Genomic DNA, 21,946 nt, shown 5'->3' with positions numbered 1-21,946 from the left:
GGCTATACCATACCCAATACCCTTATAAACATGTACTCTCTGTCTCATATCTCTGTATTTATTTTGCATCACCACTATATCTGCAGAGGGCTCGCATTAAATTACGCACACACACACTAGGCAATTATTACGGTTAGGACAAGCAGCTTGCAAGGACTGCGGACACAGTTTTGCCCGCAAATGCTCAAGTGCGCAACTCCCTGGCTGCTTGAGCGTGTGCGCCACTAGTGACATATCTCCGCGTTGCATTGTGGGGGAAATCTGACACATAACGCCCTCCTCTTTATTTACCAAAACCAGCTGTGCCACTCTTGCCCCAGTATCGGCACAATCGGCGTGCCACAACCAGGAAACACAAGAAAAATGGACATGTTCAACATTGGCACTTAATCTTTTAAAGCCAACCTTCGTTGAAATTATGGAGCGTATGGAGAGTGTGGAGGCTGATGGTAAGTCGTGATTTGAAGTCTCAGCAGCAAGCTTAGCAGAATATGGTGGACCAACGACTAGTGATGCGTGTGTCCAATGCACCTGTTATGGGTACATCGATTTGTGCACAATTGTACCATCGACACCAACCTTGACAGTGTTCCTCTTGGTGATAAATATTGCTATACAACCACTAAGGACCCATCGCTTTGACTACAGGCTACTGTAAATAGCTGATAAATAAGCGAATGCTTCAGTGGCATTGCTAGTGGCATAGGCTAGGAATAATCATAGCTAATGTTAGGCCATGGTTAGTGCTTTTCAGCTTTTGTATGTTCTCTACAATGAAGATCAATGTTCAGTGCAATCATACCTTTTGTAATATGCTGTACTACCAGTAATGTGTCGTATTGTCCATCTATTACTAAGTGTGACGCGTGTACACTGGTGCGCTCAGCCGAACTGTCAGAGAGGCTGTCATCTGTCCTTGCTGTGTGGTTGGCACGCTGGAATAAAGACGCATGCAAGATGAAGTCATTTGACATGTTGGTGTGTAGCGGAGTGTGGCAATTAAATTACGTATTGCCTGAAAAACCTTGTTTCCAACACATTTATTTCCACCTGGGGATCAATGAAAGCTACTACTCTACTCTACTCTACTCTGGATTGTTGACACAGCCTATTGCTCCAGGGACTATATCCAATGCCCTGTGCCTAATTAGCTGTAAGTTGTTGTTTTGTATTCAGTGTAAGTTCAGTATTATTTAATGCAATGCCGTGTTTCTCACAGACTAAGAGGCATTGTGTGGCAAAAAAACAAAAACAAATTGCCAGCGCAGTCCAATGGCTGCTATGTATGGGATAATAATGTGTTAATGGTAATGGGGTAGCCGTGGCCTAGTGGTGAAGGAGATGGGCTTTAGATCAAAGGGTTACAGGTTCAAATCCCACCCTTTCACTGCCCATCTCACTCCATGGCTGAGCGGCCCTTGAGCAAGGCACCTAACCCCACACTGCTCCAGTGACAGTAATTTGCGTTGTATAAAAGTGTAAGCTAAGTGTAATGTAATGTAATGTGATGTGTTATGTGTATGGGAATAATAATGTGTTTGTGTTGTGCAGGCATTAGCAATGCCACTCCCACGGAGGAGATGAACGGGGCAGGGAACCTAATGGACTTCCTGGATGAGCCCTTCCCTGATGTGGGCACCTACGAGGACTTCCACACCATAGACTGGCTCAGGGAGAAGTCCCGGGACACCGACCGACACCGCAAGGTACACACACACACACACACACACACACACACACAAGGACATGAGTTGGACAATGAAACAGGTTTCACAGCCCGGCCTTGTGTACCCTGTGGAGCTCACAATGGACGGTTCTGGTGGAAACAGGAGAGTTGAGTTGCACATTTAATTCTGCCATGATTTGGGCAGCTGTGGTTTTATGTTTTTTGCATAGCCTACAGTCCGGGTTAGCACCCAAACATCCCTTTCAGACAGCTTCCTTATTGCGTCCACAGTTAACCCTGTTGGATGTGGTTCGTCCTTCTTGATGGTATTGCTAGATTACCCTGGATACCATGGCTCTGTGGTACCGTGGCGTGATTCATCACAAAGACGTGCACCAACAACGTGTAACTCTTGATGTACCCATAATGTTGTGTGCATTGCATTGCAATATATTGAGCAAAACTGTGCTCTCACCCTGCTAATTGAATCTTCACACTCTGCGCTTACTGGTGCAATAAGCGATTAATGAAGTTTGGCCACCAGCCTGATTCAATTTAGCTATGAAACCTCCCACACTAAAATGACAGGTGTAGCTTTTTCATTGTCCAACCCCTGTATGTATTAAAAAAGCAACTCAAAGTGACATCACAAATGCTACGTTTCCTTTCCTGAGTTGAGGAGCCTTGCTAAGTGTAGTGAAACTGTGTGTGCGTGTGCGTGTGCGTGTGCGTGTGCGTGTGCGTGTTCGTGTGCGTGTGCGTGTGCGCTTGCGGCGCGCGCGTGTGTCATCCTACAGATCACCCACAAGAGCAAGGAGTCCATCTGGGAGTTCATCAAGAGCCTGCTGGACGCCTGGTCAGGATGGGTGGTCATGCTGCTCATTGGCCTACTCTCAGGTACGCCACCAATGCTTTGGCTGTCATCTGCCTACTGCCAGCTACAGCAATACGACTATTGCCTTTGAAACGTTTGTCTACACTTCTGCTGCTATATAATTACAAAATAAAAAAGAAGAAAAGAAGAACCCAAGTGCGATCCACTTTTTCACCTTCCAAGTTATTCAACTGGAGACGCACCACACGGAAGAGCGCGGTGTATGAACTACTACTTTAATCTGATAGTGAAAAGTGAAAGTCCACCTGGAAAACTCCCATTGTTCTTGTGACACAGCACACAACAAAATTGCATTTTATGCCTCACCAGTGAAGGGGGCAGCCCGAAGCAGAAACCCAATGCCTTCAATATCTGCCCTAGCTATGACTTGACTTGTTGATTGGTAATACTCTAGATGTGCTGCTAATCGTAGATATACTGCTTTTAAGTGTGTGTTGTATTTTTGCACTGTGTTGTATTGTATTGCATTACAGTAGTATGCAAGGTGCATTTTTTGTAAAGTGTGTGTGTCTGTGTGTGTGTGTGTGTGTGTGTGTGTGTGTGTGTGTGTGTGTGTGTGTGTGTGTGTGTGTGTGTGTGTGTGTGTGTGTGTGTGTGTGTGTGTGTGTGTGTGTGTGTGTGTGTGTGTGTGTGTTTTGTGTGTGTTGTTTCCAGGCACTCTGGCTGGCGTGATAGACCTGGCGGTGGACTGGATGACGGACCTGAAGGAGGGCGTGTGTCTGTCTGCATTCTGGTACAGCCATGAGCAATGCTGCTGGACCTCCAACGAGACCACCTTCGACGACCGAGATAAGTGCCCCCAGTGGCAGAAATGGGCAGAGCTCATGACTGGATCCACAGAGGTAAGATTTCTTTCTTTCTTTAAAAATTCTTTTAAAATATTGAAGGTTTTTTTGCCTTTACTTTTGACTGGACAGTGAAGACAGACAGGAAATGAGTGGGGAGAGAGATGTGGGGAAGGACTGGCAAATGACCCTGGTCAGCGTAGTAACCCAGTGCCCCACCATCAGGTGCATGGCAGGGGCCTTACATTTTCTTTCTTTCTTTGTCATTTGGGCTTTTACATGGGACGGAACTGAACCTGGTCCCGGCCTGCCCTAATGGTTTAGCACAGTAGCCTACTGATCCACATGGCCCTTTTCCTTTCTTTCTTTCTTTCTTTCTTTCTTGGGGACACAATTGTTCACAGTGGCAGCACTGGGCTGAGTTTGTGACACAGAGGTCTGCCATTTCTCTCTTCAATAAAAGTGTTTATTGAACCGCATCGAACTGTTGTAAATGAATCCTATTACGTTGCATTAAAGGACCAGTTCAGTCAATTTCAACATGCAGTTGTAATGCACACTACCCTGAACTTAGTACCTGAGTTTTTCAGCCTTTTCCGAGATCTTGGTCATTGTAATGGGGGCAGCGCTTTGTTTATATTTCAATTTTTTTTAAAAATGTATTCCCAAAAACATCCGAAAGGTTATACAACATCGGCAGACAACTAGCAAACAGCTGTGCCTTTGGGAAAATATTTGGAGTAGGCCTATGCTAAAAAATAAATAAATGTAAACAAACGCTGCCCCCATTAGAATAGCTCATATCTCGGAAAGGGCTGAGCCGAAAACTGTGGCATCACCGGGTACTGACAAGTCAAGGGTAGCGTGAGCAATACAACAGCATAATGAAATTGACTGAACTGGTCCTTTAATGTTTACATTTTAATTGACCTCTGTGAACAATGACCACTCTGATAACTAGTTAGAGTGCCAGGTGCCAGGGATACGTTCTGCTTACATCTTAATGTAGATGTTGTCGGGTTGGCCATGTCCATTTCAGTTAAGAGTGATTCTCTAATTCGCCTACACTTTTAAGTCCGTGGATTTTATTTGGCAATTCCACTAACTATTAACTGCATCCAATGATGTTTTGGACATTAGAAAACATTTATCTTTCATATAATACAGAAAGTGTAGACATAGCATTATTTCCCTCAGCAAGAATGAATATTTAATACTGGTTTTGGGCGTTTTCATGCCGTCCTGTTTTCCAAATGTCAGATTCAGTCTTCATATTAGCATGTAAAGAAACTTGTTTTGCCCAAGACGATTGCAAATGTTGATTCACAGTAATCATCACAATATGACAAAACTGTCAGAAAGACCACTGTCCTTTCCATTATACATGAAATTTGCCATTTTGTGTGTGTCCACGAAAACTGTGTTAACCGTGTCACGGTCTGAAACCTCCTCCATAAATCAGTAATGGTCTTAATCAGTTTGGTCTTAGGCCATACGAATAACATCACGTGATGTCATAACCTCTTTGGCAGGATACGGGAAGACTTTTTGGTAAATTTTGAGCTCCATCCTTCCATAATTTAATCCATTCTTTTTCATGTTCTCATAGCGGGAAAATTGCCTGTCAACGGTGTTATCAACATATTCATAAGAATCTAAATTAGAAATCACGTGTAGAAAAACACAGATAAAGCATACAGATACAAGAATTGATTAAGGTGTTGTGGTGGAACTTCTGAGGTCCTCAGTTAGCACAACACCATAAAAATGGCTGAAATGTCAACGGTGTTACCGTCAATGGTGTTACAATTAAGTATGACAGTCAGGGTTGCCAGATGAGGCTGATGATTTCCAGCCCAAAAAATGATCAAAATCCGCCCTTAAAACCCGCCCAATTCTATTGATTTATATGGCAGTGGGAAGGTTTTTCTGATAGATGCCATTTTTACCCGCACACGGCCATCCTAAGCAGCCCAATTGGGCGGGAACCAGCCCAATCTGGCAACACTGATGACAGTTGAGGAGGAGTATGTTTTTGCCAATTTATATCCATATTGACAGACAAACAAACAAAATAATTTGTGTTCTAGGGAGATGGGTTTGTCTGCTCTGTTTTTTCTCCTAAAAAAGTGCCGACTTGTTCCCCTGCACTGTTGACCGTAACACAGTTGAGTAACACGGTTGACTGTTTTGAAAGTGTTTTTGCGCTATTGATCCCTTATGTGTTGGAAAAATCCTATGAACATACACTAGGGATTATCTCTGGAGAAGGAAGTCTTGTGTAAGGAGGGTGACTATATTCTAATCAGACGTTACAGGGATTTATGATGAAAAATGTGTCAGTCTGTATCACAGTGACTCATAAAAGCCTACTTATGAAGCTCAACAATCACATTTTCTATATCAGTTGCACAGATTAATGACAACATTACTGATAAGGGACATAAGCACTTTCAAACATATATTGTTTCAACTCTGTAGTATTTTTATATATGTTTGAAATGACATAGTATTTGTCCATAACACTGTTGACAAAATAATTAAGCAAATGTTCGCTTTCATTAGAGTATTTATCAAATGATTTAAGATTAAGCTTGACAATTTGTTTGTTTGGAAACTTAAATATATACACTTTGTAAACATCTAGGTCATTTAGTTGAAAAAAAATACTGATAATTGACATTTTGCTTTTGCCAAAAGCGTAGGGGAATCGTAGAATCACTCTTAACCTTTTAATCCTAATTAAGCTACTCTAAACCTTGTTTTAGCATACCTTATTTTATCTTGATGACGATGTGGATAATGATTTCACTGTGGAACCTTTCCTGTAGGGCGGTCATGGGCAGGCGGTTAGGGTGTCAGGCTTGTAGGGGGGCTCCCAGTGCTCCCAGTGCTACCAGTGCTCTCCCCTGTCCTCCTCCATGACTGAGGTACCCTGAGCATGGTTTTTGTGGGGGAAAAAAATCTGAGGAAGACCGAGAGGTCGAAACGTCATCATGCTTGCCAGTGAATAATAAAAAGAAAAAAATAACTTAAAAGAGGAAAAAAATCCAAAGGCGTGTGCGAACCTTTTTTCCACAAATACAGTACTTTTTTTGTTTAGCACCACCAATTGTGCCCAAGTAACTCTCTACACACCCTGAGCATGGTCCTATCCCACAGCACAGCCGTTGGGGCTGACCCTTTGCGCCAGTGAGGCATAAATGCAATTTTGTTGTGTGCAATGTACACTGTGCCCTGTGGAGTGCTGTGTCACAATGACAATGGCAGTTTCCCAGGTGGGCTTTTGTGTGTCACCCACATAGCTTCTGTGACATGCCAGTCTTGTATAAGGAGGGAGAGCGCCTCATCATACACATGTGTCAAATGTCCAGCAGATGTGTGAACTGCTTCCACTCTCTGTGACTACCCCGCTCTTTGAAGTGTTTAAAGATGATATAAGCTTTATAACTCACTCAACTAAACAAGAGGGAACAGCAACCGGGTGCTCATTCCATAAGAAATTATCCAAAATTATTTTTTTGTCTTTGTCACCATTGTGTGCTTTTTATCTTTATATTTTGTATCTTTTTATACAATCTCTATATGTCTTCTTCTTCTGTCTTCTTGCTATTCTCTCTTGTTTCTGTTTCTCCTCTCTACTTCTCCTTTTAAATCCATCCATAACATTGATGTTTTTCCCATTTGTTAAGCACTTTGAGTTGCATGCCTTGTATGATACAGTGCTATACAAATAAAATTATTGTTATTATTATCATTATTATTTATCTGTGTATTTTATTGCTGTCTTTTATCTTTGTTTTGCTTTTTGTGAAGTTCATTGAGATGCACATGTTGTATGCAATGCGCTATTTAAAAAAAATGCCTTGCCTTCAAAAGAAGAGAGAGACACTGAAGACTGAGACACTGAGACACTCTCTTTCCTGTTGAATATTATTTATTGCACAATGGCATGTGATATGAATGTAAAGAAGAGCTCTTCTTCCTACTCATTTGCGGAAGGAGTTTCTGATCACTGAACAATTATTCAGTGTCATTGAATGATTTTCTGCAGCAGCAATGTTCAATCAACTTCACCTTTCTAGCAGCAGATGTTAGGTGGTACAACCACAGCAAATGGCCGTCAATTAATTAATAATTGGGAAATAAATGTACAAGCAATGAATATATATTTTAGATAATCCAGTAAAAAGCGCAAAAAAAACATTTAATCTATACAATAGTGGCATTAGCCATGGTTGCACTACCCTGACGTCTGCTATTACAAAAATTGTAAATGACCCTTCAGTGAATGAAATGCACTAATCAGTATTTTGTTTTATGTCCTCCAGGGGGGCGGGGCATATGTGCTGAACTACTTCCTGTATGTGACGTGGGCACTCTTCTTCTCCTTCCTGGCCGTGTCTCTGGTGCGCGTGTTCGCCCCCTACGCCTGTGGTTCAGGAATCCCAGAGGTCAGTCTGAGCAAATAGCCTTTTTTGTCATGACGTCAACAAAGTTTTGTGCCCCATCCGTGGCTCAAATAGTTGGGCACTGCACTGTTATGCCGGGGACCCGGGTTCAATTCTGACCCGAGGTCATCTCCCTATTCTTCTTCGTTTCCTACCCCCCACCCCCCAAAAAACCCAAAAGTTCTGTTTTGAAACAAAGCAGCTATACTGCTAGTTTCAGACTAGAAATACAACAGTGGCGTGTATGTATATATCTATGCCACCAGATGCAACTGACAGCTGCTTTGAATCGAAGGTGTCTGACTTTGTGTGAAAAAGGGCCTTTGGCCCAGGGGCTGATAGATTGTATCAGAGTTTATTGCTCTCCTGCATGTTCCTTCATGCTCCTCTAATTTTGGCAGTTGTTGGTAAATGGTGTCGCTGTCTGAAGATTCATATTTCTGCAGTTCAGACCAGGGCTTCCCTCAGCTCTTTCAGTTAAGGTGGCCACCTTAATTATTACCAGAAAAGATAAATAAATTCAAAATAAACTACCTGCAAAGAAGACCACTGTGCAATGATTTATCCTCCCTTTACTTGGATTACTTTTACTGCACTGTGAACGATCCAAGTTTTTTTTGTTATTAACCGTTTTTATTCATTTCTCCTTTAATTAGATCAAGACGATCCTTAGTGGCTTCATCATCCGAGGCTACCTGGGCAAGTGGACTTTGCTGATCAAGACGGTGACGCTGGTGCTGGCTGTGTCATCAGGGCTGAGTCTGGGCAAGGAGGGGCCGCTCGTACACGTGGCCTGTTGCTGTGGCAACCTGTTCTGCAGCCTCTTCTCCAAGTACAGCAAGAACGAGGGCAAACGCAGAGAGGTGAGGCATGCACACTCTAGTGTTGAGTTGACACACATCCAGTTTTTTCTGGGATTGTCCCAGTTTGTTATGGTCTGTCCAGGAAAATGGAATAACTGTTCAATTCTTAAAAATAATGCACTTATATTACCCCGTTGAAATAAACATGTATCATTAATGTTTCACACTTGTGCATCAGTGTGTCCCTTTTTTACAATTCAGATGTGACTACCCCAGCACACGCATGCAACTTTCAAAGCTTCTTTATTCACACATACTAACTCGCAAACCCACGCACTCACAAATGCATTCACATTTCAATTATGTATTGATTAATATATTTTGTTTTTAACTGTTCATAATTTTATTGACCAATAAATTGACCCAATGGAAGATGAATTGAATTGAATTGTGAGTGATGTATCACAACTGATACCTGTATACCTGATACCTGCATACCTACTGTATATATTCCAGGTGTGTCTGTGACCATGTTGTTTCTCCCCCCCCTCAATACAGGTGTTATCTGCTGCGGCGGCCGCAGGTGTGTCTGTGGCCTTTGGAGCTCCAATAGGAGGAGTGCTCTTCAGCCTGGAGGAGGTACGAACACAACCTTATGAACCAGAAGTGGCCAAACTCAGGCCCGGAGCCAACATGCTGGCCGGGATGGCTTTTAGAAGACTGACAGACAGGCAAACCGAGATTCAGAACCAACATTTTTAAAACGGCTACAATTGGCAGGGGTCTTGTGGATTTGATGTTATCCAAAGACATAGGCTACCATATTCATTTAAATTAATTTCATTACAGTGTGGGGAATGAAATAGCCTACAAGTTATGTTTCTGTGAATATTTCGTTTCTTTCTTCTACAAAAAAAAATCTTATTTTTTGGGGCGTTTTGGCCTTTATTACAATAGTGCAGTGAAGAGTTGGACAGGAAGTCAGTGGGGAGAGCGAGACGGGGAAGGGTGGGCCAAGGACCCGGGCCGGAATTAAACCTGACTCAGCTGCGTAGCAGATGGGTGCAATTATTTCTAATTGTTGACTATCTATCATCTTGACTTTCTATCAATATTCTAGCGTGGCCCTTAAGCCAAAATAATTGCCCTCCCCTGCTGCAGGCAGAGACCCACGACCACCTAGGGGAGCCCCCTGCCAGGGCTGGTTACAATCAGATTAAAGGAAGAGAGAGGAAGAGAGATTCTGCAGATCAGAGCATCATGTGTAGAGAGTATGATTGGGGAGGTCTAGCAGGACGAGGGTGAGGTGATTTCGAGGGTAGATGATCGCTATGATGCCTGAGCAGCTATGAGTAGGCGAGGGTGAAGAGGGGGGTCTTCAGCTGCCTAGTTCTAAAGAACATGCATCCAAATGTTTTTAAATGATCCTAGAGAATCCAAAACATTAGCACTGTGACAAATTCCGAAATTCCAAACCCTGAGAAGCATCACTTGTTAATCTGAAATCCGATCACAGCAGGATGCAGATGTGAGTTTCTGAAGTCTCCCTTTTCTTGATCTGAGTGGTCTTTCTCTCTCTCTCTCTTTCTCCAGGTGAGTTACTACTTCCCCCTGAAGACCCTGTGGCGCTCCTTCTTCGCCGCCTTGGTTGCCGCCTTCACGCTGCGCTCCATCAACCCCTTTGGCAACAACCGCCTGGTGCTCTTCTACGTAGAGTACCACACACCCTGGTATGAGCACCGTCTCAGCCCATTTCTCTCAATTCCTGTCTATTTCTCTTCCTCTTCATCTTACTCTCTCCCTCTCTCTTATCCAATCAATAAAGACATTTTAGGTAGAGGCATATGAATGTTGGTTTTTTTTTTTCGTTTTGTGTCCATTCATTTCCATCCTCAAAATTTCTTTACATGGAAGTGTCACCACCACTTTACCTACAAGACATTTGACTGGCCAGAAAGGAAACCTTAAAGCCTTCTTTTTCTCAGTTCACCACGAATTGTATTTACTGTGTTCTTGTTTGCACACTCCTCATCTGTGCCAACACTGACTTTTCCCCCTCTCTCTGTCTCTCTGTCTGTCTCTCTGTCTGTCTCTCTGTCTCTGTCTCTGTCTCTCTCTCTCTCTCTCTCTCTCTCTCTCTCCTCCTCCACTCCTTCCCCAGGTACATGGCAGAGCTGGTTCCCTTCATCCTGCTGGGTGTGTTCGGCGGCCTGTGGGGCACCCTCTTCATCCGTGCCAACATCGCCTGGTGCCGGCGCCGCAAGACCACACGGCTGGGCAAGTACCCGGTGCTGGAGGTGATCGCGGTGACGGGCATCACGGCTGTGCTGGCGTTCCCCAACCCTTACACTCGCCGCAGCACCAGCCAGCTCATCTCCGAGCTCTTCAACGACTGCGGCGCGCTGGAGTCCTCGCAGCTGTGCGACTACTACAACAGCCCCAACATGACGCGGCCCGTGGACGACATCCCTGACCGGCCGGCGGGACCCGGCGTCTACACGGCCCTCTGGCAGCTGGCCCTGGCTCTCATCTTCAAGATCGTCATCACCATCTTCACCTTTGGCATGAAGGTCAGACATTGTGACCTCATATAGTTGTATGTTTTTACATTTACACAAGTCTCAGGTTTTTAGTCACTTCATCAATGGTTTAACACTATTTAAGCCATTTCACACAGTATTTCCCCTTTAATGGTAGTATTCATGGCTCTACATTAACATTTTTCATCACCAGCCAAGATGGCTAGTAGATACTGATTGTACTAGTCAAACACATACTCACTAATGGGTCAAAGTGGCTAGTAAGTTGGTCTTTTCCACCAGCCACACTGAAAGTTTACCAGCATTTGGCCGGTTGGCTGGTGTTAATTTAGAGCCCTGGTAGTATTGCATGATGCATCATTATCTTCACCTTTGGCATGAAGTTCATATTCAATAGTGTGTTCAGTATTGTTTGTATAGTCTACTTTTTGTTTTGTAATTATGATGATGATTTGAAGCTGGGAGGCACTAGTACCGCTATTATGTGGTAATTTTCTGGACTGGAGGGTAACACTACACAACAATGAAAGGGCGTATCACGATTCTGCCTTCTTGCACAGTGATACTCTGTGGCACTGCGTATCACAATTTCTTGGTTCAAATACAATACTGTTCCGGCCCTAATGTTTAACACTGTGTGTAACTGTACGTTATCTTCAGATCCCGTCGGGGTTGTTCATCCCCAGCATGGCAGTGGGGGCCATCGCGGGCCGTATCGTGGGCATCGCCGTGGAGCAGATGGCATACCACCACCACGACTGGATCATCTTCAAGAACTGGTGCCGCCCCGGAGCTGACTGCGTTACGCCAGGACTCTACGCTATGGTCGGGGCAGCGGCCTGTCTGGGTATGAGAGAGAGAGAGAGAGAGAGAGAGAGAGAGAGAGAGAGAGAGAGAGAGAGAGAGAGAGAGAGAGAGAGAGAGAGAGAGAGAGAGAGAGAGAGAGAGAGAGAGAGAGAGAGAAGAGAGAGAGAGAGAGAGAGAGAGAGAGAGAGAGAGAGAGAGAGAGAGAGAGAGAGAGAGAGAGAGAGAGAGAGAGAGAGAGAGAGAGAGAGAGAAGAGAGAGAGAGGAGAGAGAGAGAGAGAGAGAGAGAGAGAGAGAGAGAGAGAGAGAGAGAGAGAGAGAATGTGTGTGTGTGTGTGTGTGTGTGTGTGTGTGTGTGTGTGTGTGTGTGTGTGTGTGTGTGTGTGTGTGTGTGTGTGTGTGTGTGTGTGTGTGTGTGTGTGTGTGTGTGTGTGTGTGTGTGTGTGTGTGTGTATGTGCGCTTGTGTGTGTATGTCTGTTTGTGTGTGTGTTGCCATTTGTAACAGAGTGTGTTTACAGGGTGTGTGAGTGTGGGTGTATGAGTGTGCGTGTGAGTTCAGTGCTATGTCACATTCGTGCAGTAGTAAACCAGGTTAAGTCATCGTTGAGGTAGAGGTATATCATCTAATAGAAGAGCCTGGAATCCTCATTTTCTTAACTAAATGATTCCTGCAAGCATACTGTATAAGCAGGTTTATCACTTCTTCCTTTAGTCTGGTTTCATCACTTAACTCTTAGTATAACCCCTCATGGCTGGTGACGCTCACAATTGGTGATGTGTGTGTGTGCGTGTGTGTGTGTGTGTGTGTGTGTGTGTGTGTGTGTGTGTGTGTGTGTGTGTGTGTGTGTGTGTGTGTGTGTGTGTGTGTGTGTGTGTGTGTGTGTGTGTGTGTCCACTAGGTGGCGTGACGCGTATGACGGTGTCCCTGGTGGTCATCATGTTTGAGCTGACTGGTGGCCTGGAGTACATCGTCCCTCTAATGGCTGCCGCGGTGACCAGCAAGTGGGTGGCGGACGCCTTTAACAAGGAGGGAATCTACGAGGCCCACATCCGCCTCAACGGATACCCCTACTTGGACCAGGTACAGTATTCTCTATCTAAATCATACCCCTACCAGGTATTATGGACAACAGATGGATTACAGGGGCCTATTATAAGAAGCTGGATCAGGAACTTAACCAGGTTAAGTTAAGAGGTAAATCATCTAATAGAAGAGCCTGGAGTCCTCATTTTTTAAAAGTTCAATTTAGTTGAGCACAGCGTGCAAAGTATATCCATACCCTGGACCAGGTATTGTGTCCTCTCGGTTCAGTTCGCATACCTGGACCAGGTATTATACCAGGTACTGTTCTCACTGTGGCTAACTGTTTTCCCAAATCAATAGCCATGCAACCTTTTTATTGGCCTTGTGGGCTTTTCTTTTTTGCTTTTCCATGATATGTAGTATAAGCTCTAAAGACAAGGTCGTAAATTAAGAAGATCAGCGTCAGTGTAGCTTCTTACATGACAATAAATCGGATTCAAATGGCTGTTTCTTGACCGTACAATTTTTCTCGATTGGTTTGGCTAATTTCTTGAAACCAATCGTGAAAAGCTGTAATAACAGCACTTCATGCACTATGGGCAAAAACAGAATATCAGCTACTGTGATATGTCAAGAATAAATAAATACTTGTGAAAGTGGCTAGTGATGCATGAAACTGTCACACTTACTGTACTGGGTGTGTTTAATTGCACATGGTCCCAAATAAAAACAAACGACTATTTCTCCACTACAGGACGAGTTCACACACCGCACGCTGGCAACGGATGTGATGCGTCCGCGGCGTAACGATCCTCCGCTGGCCGTGCTGACGCAGGACTCCACCACCGTGGAGGACGTGGAGGCGCTCATCAAGGACACCGACTACAACGGCTTCCCCGTGGTCATGTCCCGCGACTCGGAGAGGCTCATCGGCTTTGTGCAGCGGCGGGACCTGACGCTCGCCATCAGTGAGTGCAGATAGAACGTGCACAAAATTACAATGCTACACGGATCCATTGACTTTCACTAGCTTAGCGACATATTCCCTCTTTTAACTTGTCTTAAAGCAAGACAACGGCTTACATTAAAAATAAGACACTTTACCACCTTTACATACTCCAGCCAACGATTTTAACTGTATTAAGCCCCAAAATAGTAGCATACCCCTTAGTATGCATGCATACAGTATGCCTGCTCCTGCAACACAATGCACATTACATCCTATATACAGTATAGTAGTTTACCGTTTGGTAAGTCATAAACTTATAGTATGAGCAGAGAGAGTAGAGAGAGAGAGGTTCCATTGGCCCATTGTTTCCGGGTTCTATTATTGGGGGGGAAATCCCCCTTTAGGCAGACCTGAGGACTGTTCTATTCAATGCTAGGAGCATTATGACACGCCCCTTTAGGCAGACCGGAACCTGGTCACGTTAGGTGCCCATAGATACCTATTATGTTGGCATATCTCTATACTTAAAGAATCTCTGGTATGAGTCATAGGTAAAAAGTAAGTCATATACTTATGGTAAGTCATAAACAGATAGTAGATAGTAGTAGACAGATAGACAGTAGTATTTAGTTGTAAACACATTCATTTGGATGCAGAGTCATCAGACATAAGGCCCGGGGCCCAGACTTGTTGAGGGAAAACTAAGAACACAACAACATACTGTATGCTCATCGCTCCAGGGACTGTAACCAATATCTTATACCTAAATGACACTATGGATAAAAGCATGAAATAATGTCATTATATCCCCGAAACGCGGAGCGTCGGGGATGTAATGGTTTTGCGTGCACCGCCGCCGCCGCCGCCGCCGCGTAAGGTCTTTCGTGTTAACGCGATAACTTTTGAACGGATGTTTGGATTTGTCCCAGATTTGGTGTGTGAATGCTCTAGGGCAGGTTCATGAACTGATTCGAGTTTGGAGGTCAACAATTTCAAGATGGCCGAATTCAAGATGGCCGAATTTTTGTTTGGCCCATTACTTCTGACCAGGTGGATGGATTTGTCCCAGATTTGGTGTGTGAATGCTCTAGGGTGGGTTCATGAACTGATTAGAGTTTGGAGGTTAACACTTTCAAGATGGCCGAATTCAAGATGGCCGAATTTTTGTTTGGTCCTTAACTTCTGACCGGGTGGATGGATTTGTCCCAGATTTGGTGTGTGAATGTTCTAGGGTAGGTTCATGAACTGATTCGAGTTTGGAGGTCAGCAATTTCAAGATGGCCGAATTCAAGATGGCCGAATTTTTGTTTGGCCCATTACTTCTGACCGGGTGGATGGATTTGTCCCAGATTTGGTGTGTGAATGCTCTAGGGTGGGTTCCTGAACTGATTACAGTTTGGAGGTTAACACTTTCAAGATGGCCGAATTCAAGATGGCCGAATTTTTGTTTGGTCCATAACTTCTGACCGGGTGGATTGATTTGTCCCAGATTTGGTGTGTGAATGTTCTAGGGTAGGTTCATGAACTGATTCGAGTTTGGAGGTCAACAATTTCAAGATGGCCGAATTCAAGATGGCCGAATTTTTTTTTGGTCCATAACTTCTGACCGGGTGGATGGATTTGTCCCAGATTTGGTGTGTGAATGTTCTAGGGTAGGTTCATGAACTGATTCGAGTTTGGAGGTCAACAATTTCAAGATGGCCGAATTCAAGATGGCCGAATTTTTGTTTGGCCCATTACTTCTGACCGGGTGGATGGATTTGTCCCAGATTTGGTGTGTGAATGCTCTAGGGTAGGTTCATGAATTGATTCGAGTTTGGAGGTCAACACTTTCAAAATGGTGGAATTTTTATTTGGCCCATAACTTCTGACTGGGTGGATTGATTTGCCCGGTAACTCCTTAATTTAATGGTTCACCATTTCAGTGAATCTACCATATCAGGTAGGCCTACAGTGTAATAACCAGTGTAACAATATTTAATACCATGTAATACTAGTGTAATACCAGTGTAAAAATAGGCAATACCAGGTACAGTGTAATAACCAGTGTAACAATATGTAATACCATGTAATACTAGTGTAATACCAGTGTACAAATATGCAATACCATGTAATACCACTTACACACAAATAGCCTACATGATATAAGTACAAAATTGGTACATGGTGTCACACTGGTATGACGTGGTATTAAATATTGTTACACTGGTTATTACACTGTACCTAATGTGGTATATCCACTGTAATAGTGAACCATTAAAACAGTGTTACCATTTGCCCCATTTTTTCCTTCATTTTCACAATAGTCATTTGGTTTTAAGCCTCTGCACGTCATTGATCGTTGTATAGATATTAAATATATTTATTTTATATTTTGTATTTATCATAAACGTTCATGAAAAGGTGGACGGGAGTGGTAGGAATGATTGGCGACTGGAAGCGTCGCGTTTCGGGGATATACCTTAAGCAGTCGAAGGCGACTGCACAGGCAGTCTAGTTTAATGTCTTCACTTGTTCTCCTTATTTCTTGCGCGTCCCCCTGTAGAGACGGCTCGTGGGAAGCAGGACGGGGTGGTGAGTAACTCCATGGTGTACTTCACGGAGGACGCCCCCCAGCTGCCCGCCAGCTGCCCTCAGCCCCTCAAGCTGCGGCGCATCCTCAACCTCAGCCCCTTCACCGTCACCGACCACACGCCCATGGAGACCGTGGTGGACATCTTCAGGAAGCTGGGCCTCAGGCAGTGCCTCGTCACACGCAGCGGGTAGGTCAAATACACACACACACACACACACACACACACACACACACACACACACACACACACACACACACACACACACACACACACACACACACACACACACACACACACACACACACACACACTGTGGTGGACATCTTCAGGAAGCTGGGCCTCAGGCAGTGCCTCGTCACACGCAGCGGGTAGGTCAAATACACACACACACACACACACACACACACACACACACACACACACACACACACACACACACACACACTGTGGTGGACATCTTCAGGAAGCTGGGCCTCAGGCAGTGCCTCGTCACACGCAGCGGGTAGGTCAAATACGCACACGCGCACACACACACACACACACACACACACACACACACACACACACACACACACACACACACACACACACACACTATGGTGGACATCTTCAGGAAGCTGAGACCCAAGACAGTGCCTCGTCACACGCAGATGGTCAAATACAGATAAATACACACACACACACATTCATATATGCACACTCATATGTTCATTCATACATAAACGCGCACATCCCTTCACAGTCACCAAACACATCTTTGATAATCTTGGCCTCAAGCACTTCCTGGTGACCAACACTGGCTTAGTGACCAAACATACACACTAATTCAAACAGTAGCAGTATAAGGTTACCAACACATGCACATGCATGTGGAATGGAGCATCTTCAAACACCCAGCATGTCAAAACTTGAGGCACACCGGATGTCCCCGTGATCAGGAAACTGAGCATACAATGCACACAGGCTCACCAACATTGGGCAACAGAATATGGGAAACTGTTGCCTTGTCTGATGAGTCTCAATTTCAGAGCAAGGCTCCCCTCCTACTCAGACATAGAAACCCACGCAGCAGGGGTGTCAAAAGTAAAAGTAGAGTGATTCATGGTGTAGGTACAACACTAGCACATGATAATAAATATTGGTTACGTCAGTTATTCCACTGTACCAAATGAGGTGAAAAAGAAGCCTAAAAAACCTCTCACCGCAGTATAAGTTGATCTTAAGACAGGTACACTGGTCTACTGATCACTCGAATTACCTGTACTGTAAGGAAACTGGCTGGCTTTTTTACTGTACTTTTGACATCTCTGCTTTAATTTTGACATCTTTTTTGACTTTACTTTTGACATCTCCCTGTTTTTGTGGCCTTGTGATGCGAGGCAACATGTCATCAATGATCGAAGTTTCATTAAATATCCCGCAAGAGCACAATTCAAAGGTCATTATCTCATTTGCAATCTGGATGTTGAATGGGGAAACCTCCTCCCCCTTAGCCTTCCGTCACCGTGTTTTATGGAAGAGGAGTAGTCTCTTAGTTAAAACACAGATTTTCTAGGAGAAAGATAAATCAAACCATGCTTATCCAATGCAAAGGAGTGTGCTCTCAAGTTCGGTCTCCTAAGGTGCTGTGATCACCTTATCCCTCTTTTTCTGTAGCGTTTGGTGGCGACTTGCATAAGGTGTGCACCACCGCCACCTACAGGGCTAAGGGAACACCATTCATTCTCAACCTTTGTTGGTCCCCTAAAGGGGTGTTCTCCTGACGTCACATGGATCCCGGAAAAGGACAGGCTTGAATCGTCTTCACCTTATCCACCCTCTCTGGTTAAACCACAAGCCGACAGGCAATCTGCACCTAGACACTTACTTATTGTGCCTACAACTAACTGCCCATAGAGGGCAGCCAAGGGTACTGGAACGACTTTTAAAGTGGTGGTGCATTTTTTTTCCTACGTTCTGTTGATGGACCATCAACACACCTTTGGAAGCATTAGTTTAAGAAAGAATGACCTGCAACTTCATGCAAGAGGTCAAGTAGATGAATATAAAACAAGATTTTAACGAGACTGTTCTCACTCTTCTTCTTCCTCCCTCGCTCTCTGCTGTGTCTACACCCTCTCACATCTATCCTGCCCTCTGTTTTTTTCCCTTCTATCAATACTTCCTCTCCCTCTCTCCTTTTTATTTCTATTTCTCCCTCCCTCCTGTTACTCTCCTGTCTTCCTTTTCTTTCCCTCTCCGAAAACTCTACCTTTGTCACTCAATACGTTTCTCCTTCTCCCTTCCATTTTTCCTTTTCTTCCTCCCTCCTTCTTTCTCCCTCTACTTCCCTTCCTCCCTCTCCCTCTCTCTCTCTCTCTCTCTCTCTCTCTCTCTCTCTCTCTCTCTCTCTCTCTCTCTCTCTCTCTCTCTCTCTCTCTCTCTCTCTCTCTCTCTGTCCCCTCAGGCGTTTGCTGGGAATCATCACCAAGAAGGACGTGCTGAGACACATGGCGCAGATGACCAATCAGGATCCGGAATCCATCATGTTCAACTAGCGCTCCCAGCCAAACAGGATCCAGAAGTCGACGTGTCACATTCAACCGGCACTCAGCCCAGCCAATCAGCATCCGGAAGGTTTTTCTTTTCTTTTCTGTCTTTGAAGTTCAACTGATGCCCAACGTCAGGCCAGAGCCGAGTGATCAAATCTCATCGCCGCCATGAACGTTTTGTGAACTTTTTTTTTGTCCGTTGTATATATATAGTGCATTACTACTGTTACCGTATTAACCAAGTTCTCACTCCAAATCATACTGTATGTACCATGTGCATTTGCAGAAACCTGCTGTAGGTAAGAGATAAAAAAAAAAACACAAAAAAGGAAAAGGGGGGAAAGAAGGAAATTCAACACAAGGTGGGCCAATGTTTTGTAATATCATTTTTATGATATTTTATGTAATTGTTATTTGTATTAATGCTGCCATATTTATGTTTTTAATAAGGGAAAATCATGTTTGTGTTGCAATTATGGCATTGCAGATGTTGAACAAAAAATCATCTCTTCAAAGAGATGGTCATGGATGCTATTGTTTGGGAAAAGGCAAAGTTCACAAATTCTTCAGACTACCTGTTTTTGTTATTTCATGAGAAAGTCTGTGACTGACGTGAAGGAAAAACTGAATGTAAACCAATGAAAGGTGCAAGGGAAAAAAACTCTAATGTGTACAGGTACTTATTATGTAGCTAATTATTTAACACAGTTCATCGTTTGGGGGGGGCTGTAGATTATTGAATGGTACGCAGTATTAGTTTTCATAAGCTGGAAAATCATGGCCAGCAAACCCAATTGCTGCTGTTTTTAGAAACACTCAATGAGTTATATTTGTGATGTGTCCAAGTATGTGTTCCAGAGGTGGACAAAACAGACTTGGAAAAAGTAAAATCCCTGCCATGCCTTAGCACTGAACACACAGTACAACGATCTCACTAATTTGACTAATTATTCATCTGGCTGGAAAGTTGAGGTGATAAGGATCAATATGGAGAGTTTTCATCCATTTCATCAACTATGATCAATCAAGTAAATCTGTCTGTCTGGTGTTCAGTAAATTGGTTGTACTGTAACAAAATAAGTGGCATGACTTTCGCTACCTGGGATGTTCACCTCTGAACAGTCTGCCCCCCATTGCCATTGTTGCTTATGTTGATGTGTTTAATGTTCATTTGAGCCACAATGAAGCATGTATACAACAGCTAGGCCCTATGCTGCAGATGGCATATGAATTCTAAGTTATTTTCAAACGTGCTTTCTGTTGCAACCTGACCTCACATAATTCTGTGAGTTTGTGTTGCTCTGTTTGTTATGCCGCTGTACACTGAGCAGTTTGTTGACGCACTGTGCAGTGGGCATTACTGCGATGTTCAATTGTCTACACTGGTTAAAACACTGGAGTGTAATTTATGTGCAGTAGCACTGTAAGATCGGATCTTTATGTTATTTATGAGTTGCAATTGTTTGACATTATGAGCACTGTTATAATTGGAATAGCAGTTGACACTTCATCAATGTTTGCCTAAATGCGTAGGTATCTGGTCTTGGGTTCAGACAAAATAAATGATAAAAAAAAACATGATGCACAATTCATCGAAATGATTCGGAAATCGCGTTTTTGGCCACTGCGATTTAAAATTGTGGCCGTTGTTGAAGCCAGAGCATGTGGACAGGTTGGTATTTCTGGCCAAAAATCTGTAGGTCCGTTTAAGCTTCGTGCTGTTGCCTTTTACATAATTATTCAACTTCAGTTTTATTTTGCTCATCCCTTATATGGTAAATTCTTGGTTTATATTTCATTTTTTGATTTGAATTAACTTTCTGAACAAAATGCAATTGATTGTTTTTTAAAAACAGTGATTTCCGGTTATAATTCCAATTAAAATTTTCATGAATGATGAATGATTATATTTTTTTCCATAATTGTGCAGCCCTATTCTGAATCCTAGGACCGATACCTGTAGCCTACTTAAGTGTCACTCCGTTTCACTGAAAATGTGAAATTTTTGTCTGCACAATATGAAGGAATAACGTTGGGGGAAACATATCGAAAAAGGTTCCATACCAATGACTTTGTAAACTATAATATATTGACAATGTGGTTCAAACACTCCTCCTTGCATATAGAGTATGCTGTTATGTCTTCTGCCCTTATGTCAATTTTCTACCCTAATATGACATTAAAAACCACAAATGAGGTGTGACTATTTCTCCTTACTTACTTTATTTTTAAATGACTTATTTCTGAATTTATCTCAAGCAAAACAGCAAGCACATGTACAAGAATGAGTGCTTTATTAAAGGTGAAATTGAACATGGCATTCTTTTGAAAGTCACGACATGTACAAGGTATGTATCAGAGGCACAGACATATTCTGACACATTATAAAGAAATATTTAAAATATATGGCACACACAATTTTTTAACAACTACCCAGTGAATTCTCTTTGATCCACCCATTAAAAAGTATATGACGTAATAGACATATATTTCTGAGACCTGTAGAAATGGGCTTGGGGTTGATGATATCAATAGGCGTGTCGTGTATCAATAGATGTGTATACTCCTGAGATACAAATCAGCTGGCCCTACAGCTTAGCTTGGCTTAGCTTCTTGAGAACGTAAAACTGGATCCCTGAAAGTAAATCAAATGAAATAAAAATAGCCAACATGTAAAAAATACTGTAGAGACAAAGGACAAAGAATATCTCACACACACACACACACACACACACACACACACACACACACACACACACACACACACACACACACACACACACACACACACACACACACACACACAGCAAGGAAGATGAAAAGAATCTGCATTAAGAATGGGCAAGTTGTAGCCTGGGAACACCCATACTGCCTTACGTTCTACACAATCGTTTCGATCTGAAATCTCACTTGTGATTAG

General features: G+C 43.4%; 1 protein-coding gene across 1 annotated transcript; it reads left to right on the top strand.

Moving 5' to 3' along the window:
* The first annotated feature begins 267 nt into the window (after nt 1-267).
* Nucleotides 268-21,229, top strand: clcn4 (chloride channel, voltage-sensitive 4). Its single transcript, XM_063211490.1, has 14 exons — nt 268-449; nt 1,552-1,706; nt 2,464-2,563; nt 3,216-3,403; nt 7,678-7,800; nt 8,454-8,660; nt 9,159-9,239; nt 10,194-10,330; nt 10,762-11,170; nt 11,801-11,987; nt 12,846-13,027; nt 13,725-13,938; nt 16,465-16,681; nt 18,942-21,229. The coding sequence occupies exons 1-14, from the start codon at nt 419-421 to the stop codon at nt 19,030-19,032; spliced, it is 2,322 nt and encodes a 773-aa protein (XP_063067560.1). The 5' UTR covers nt 268-418; the 3' UTR covers nt 19,033-21,229.
* Nucleotides 21,230-21,946: the final 717 nt, after the last annotated feature.

This window comes from Engraulis encrasicolus, chromosome 12 (genome assembly GCF_034702125.1).
Source record: "Engraulis encrasicolus isolate BLACKSEA-1 chromosome 12, IST_EnEncr_1.0, whole genome shotgun sequence".
In the NCBI taxonomy this organism is placed as follows: domain Eukaryota; kingdom Metazoa; phylum Chordata; class Actinopteri; order Clupeiformes; family Engraulidae; genus Engraulis; species Engraulis encrasicolus.
Note: the sequence above shows the minus strand (reverse complement) of the source record. Positions and strands in the feature narration are given on the sequence as shown.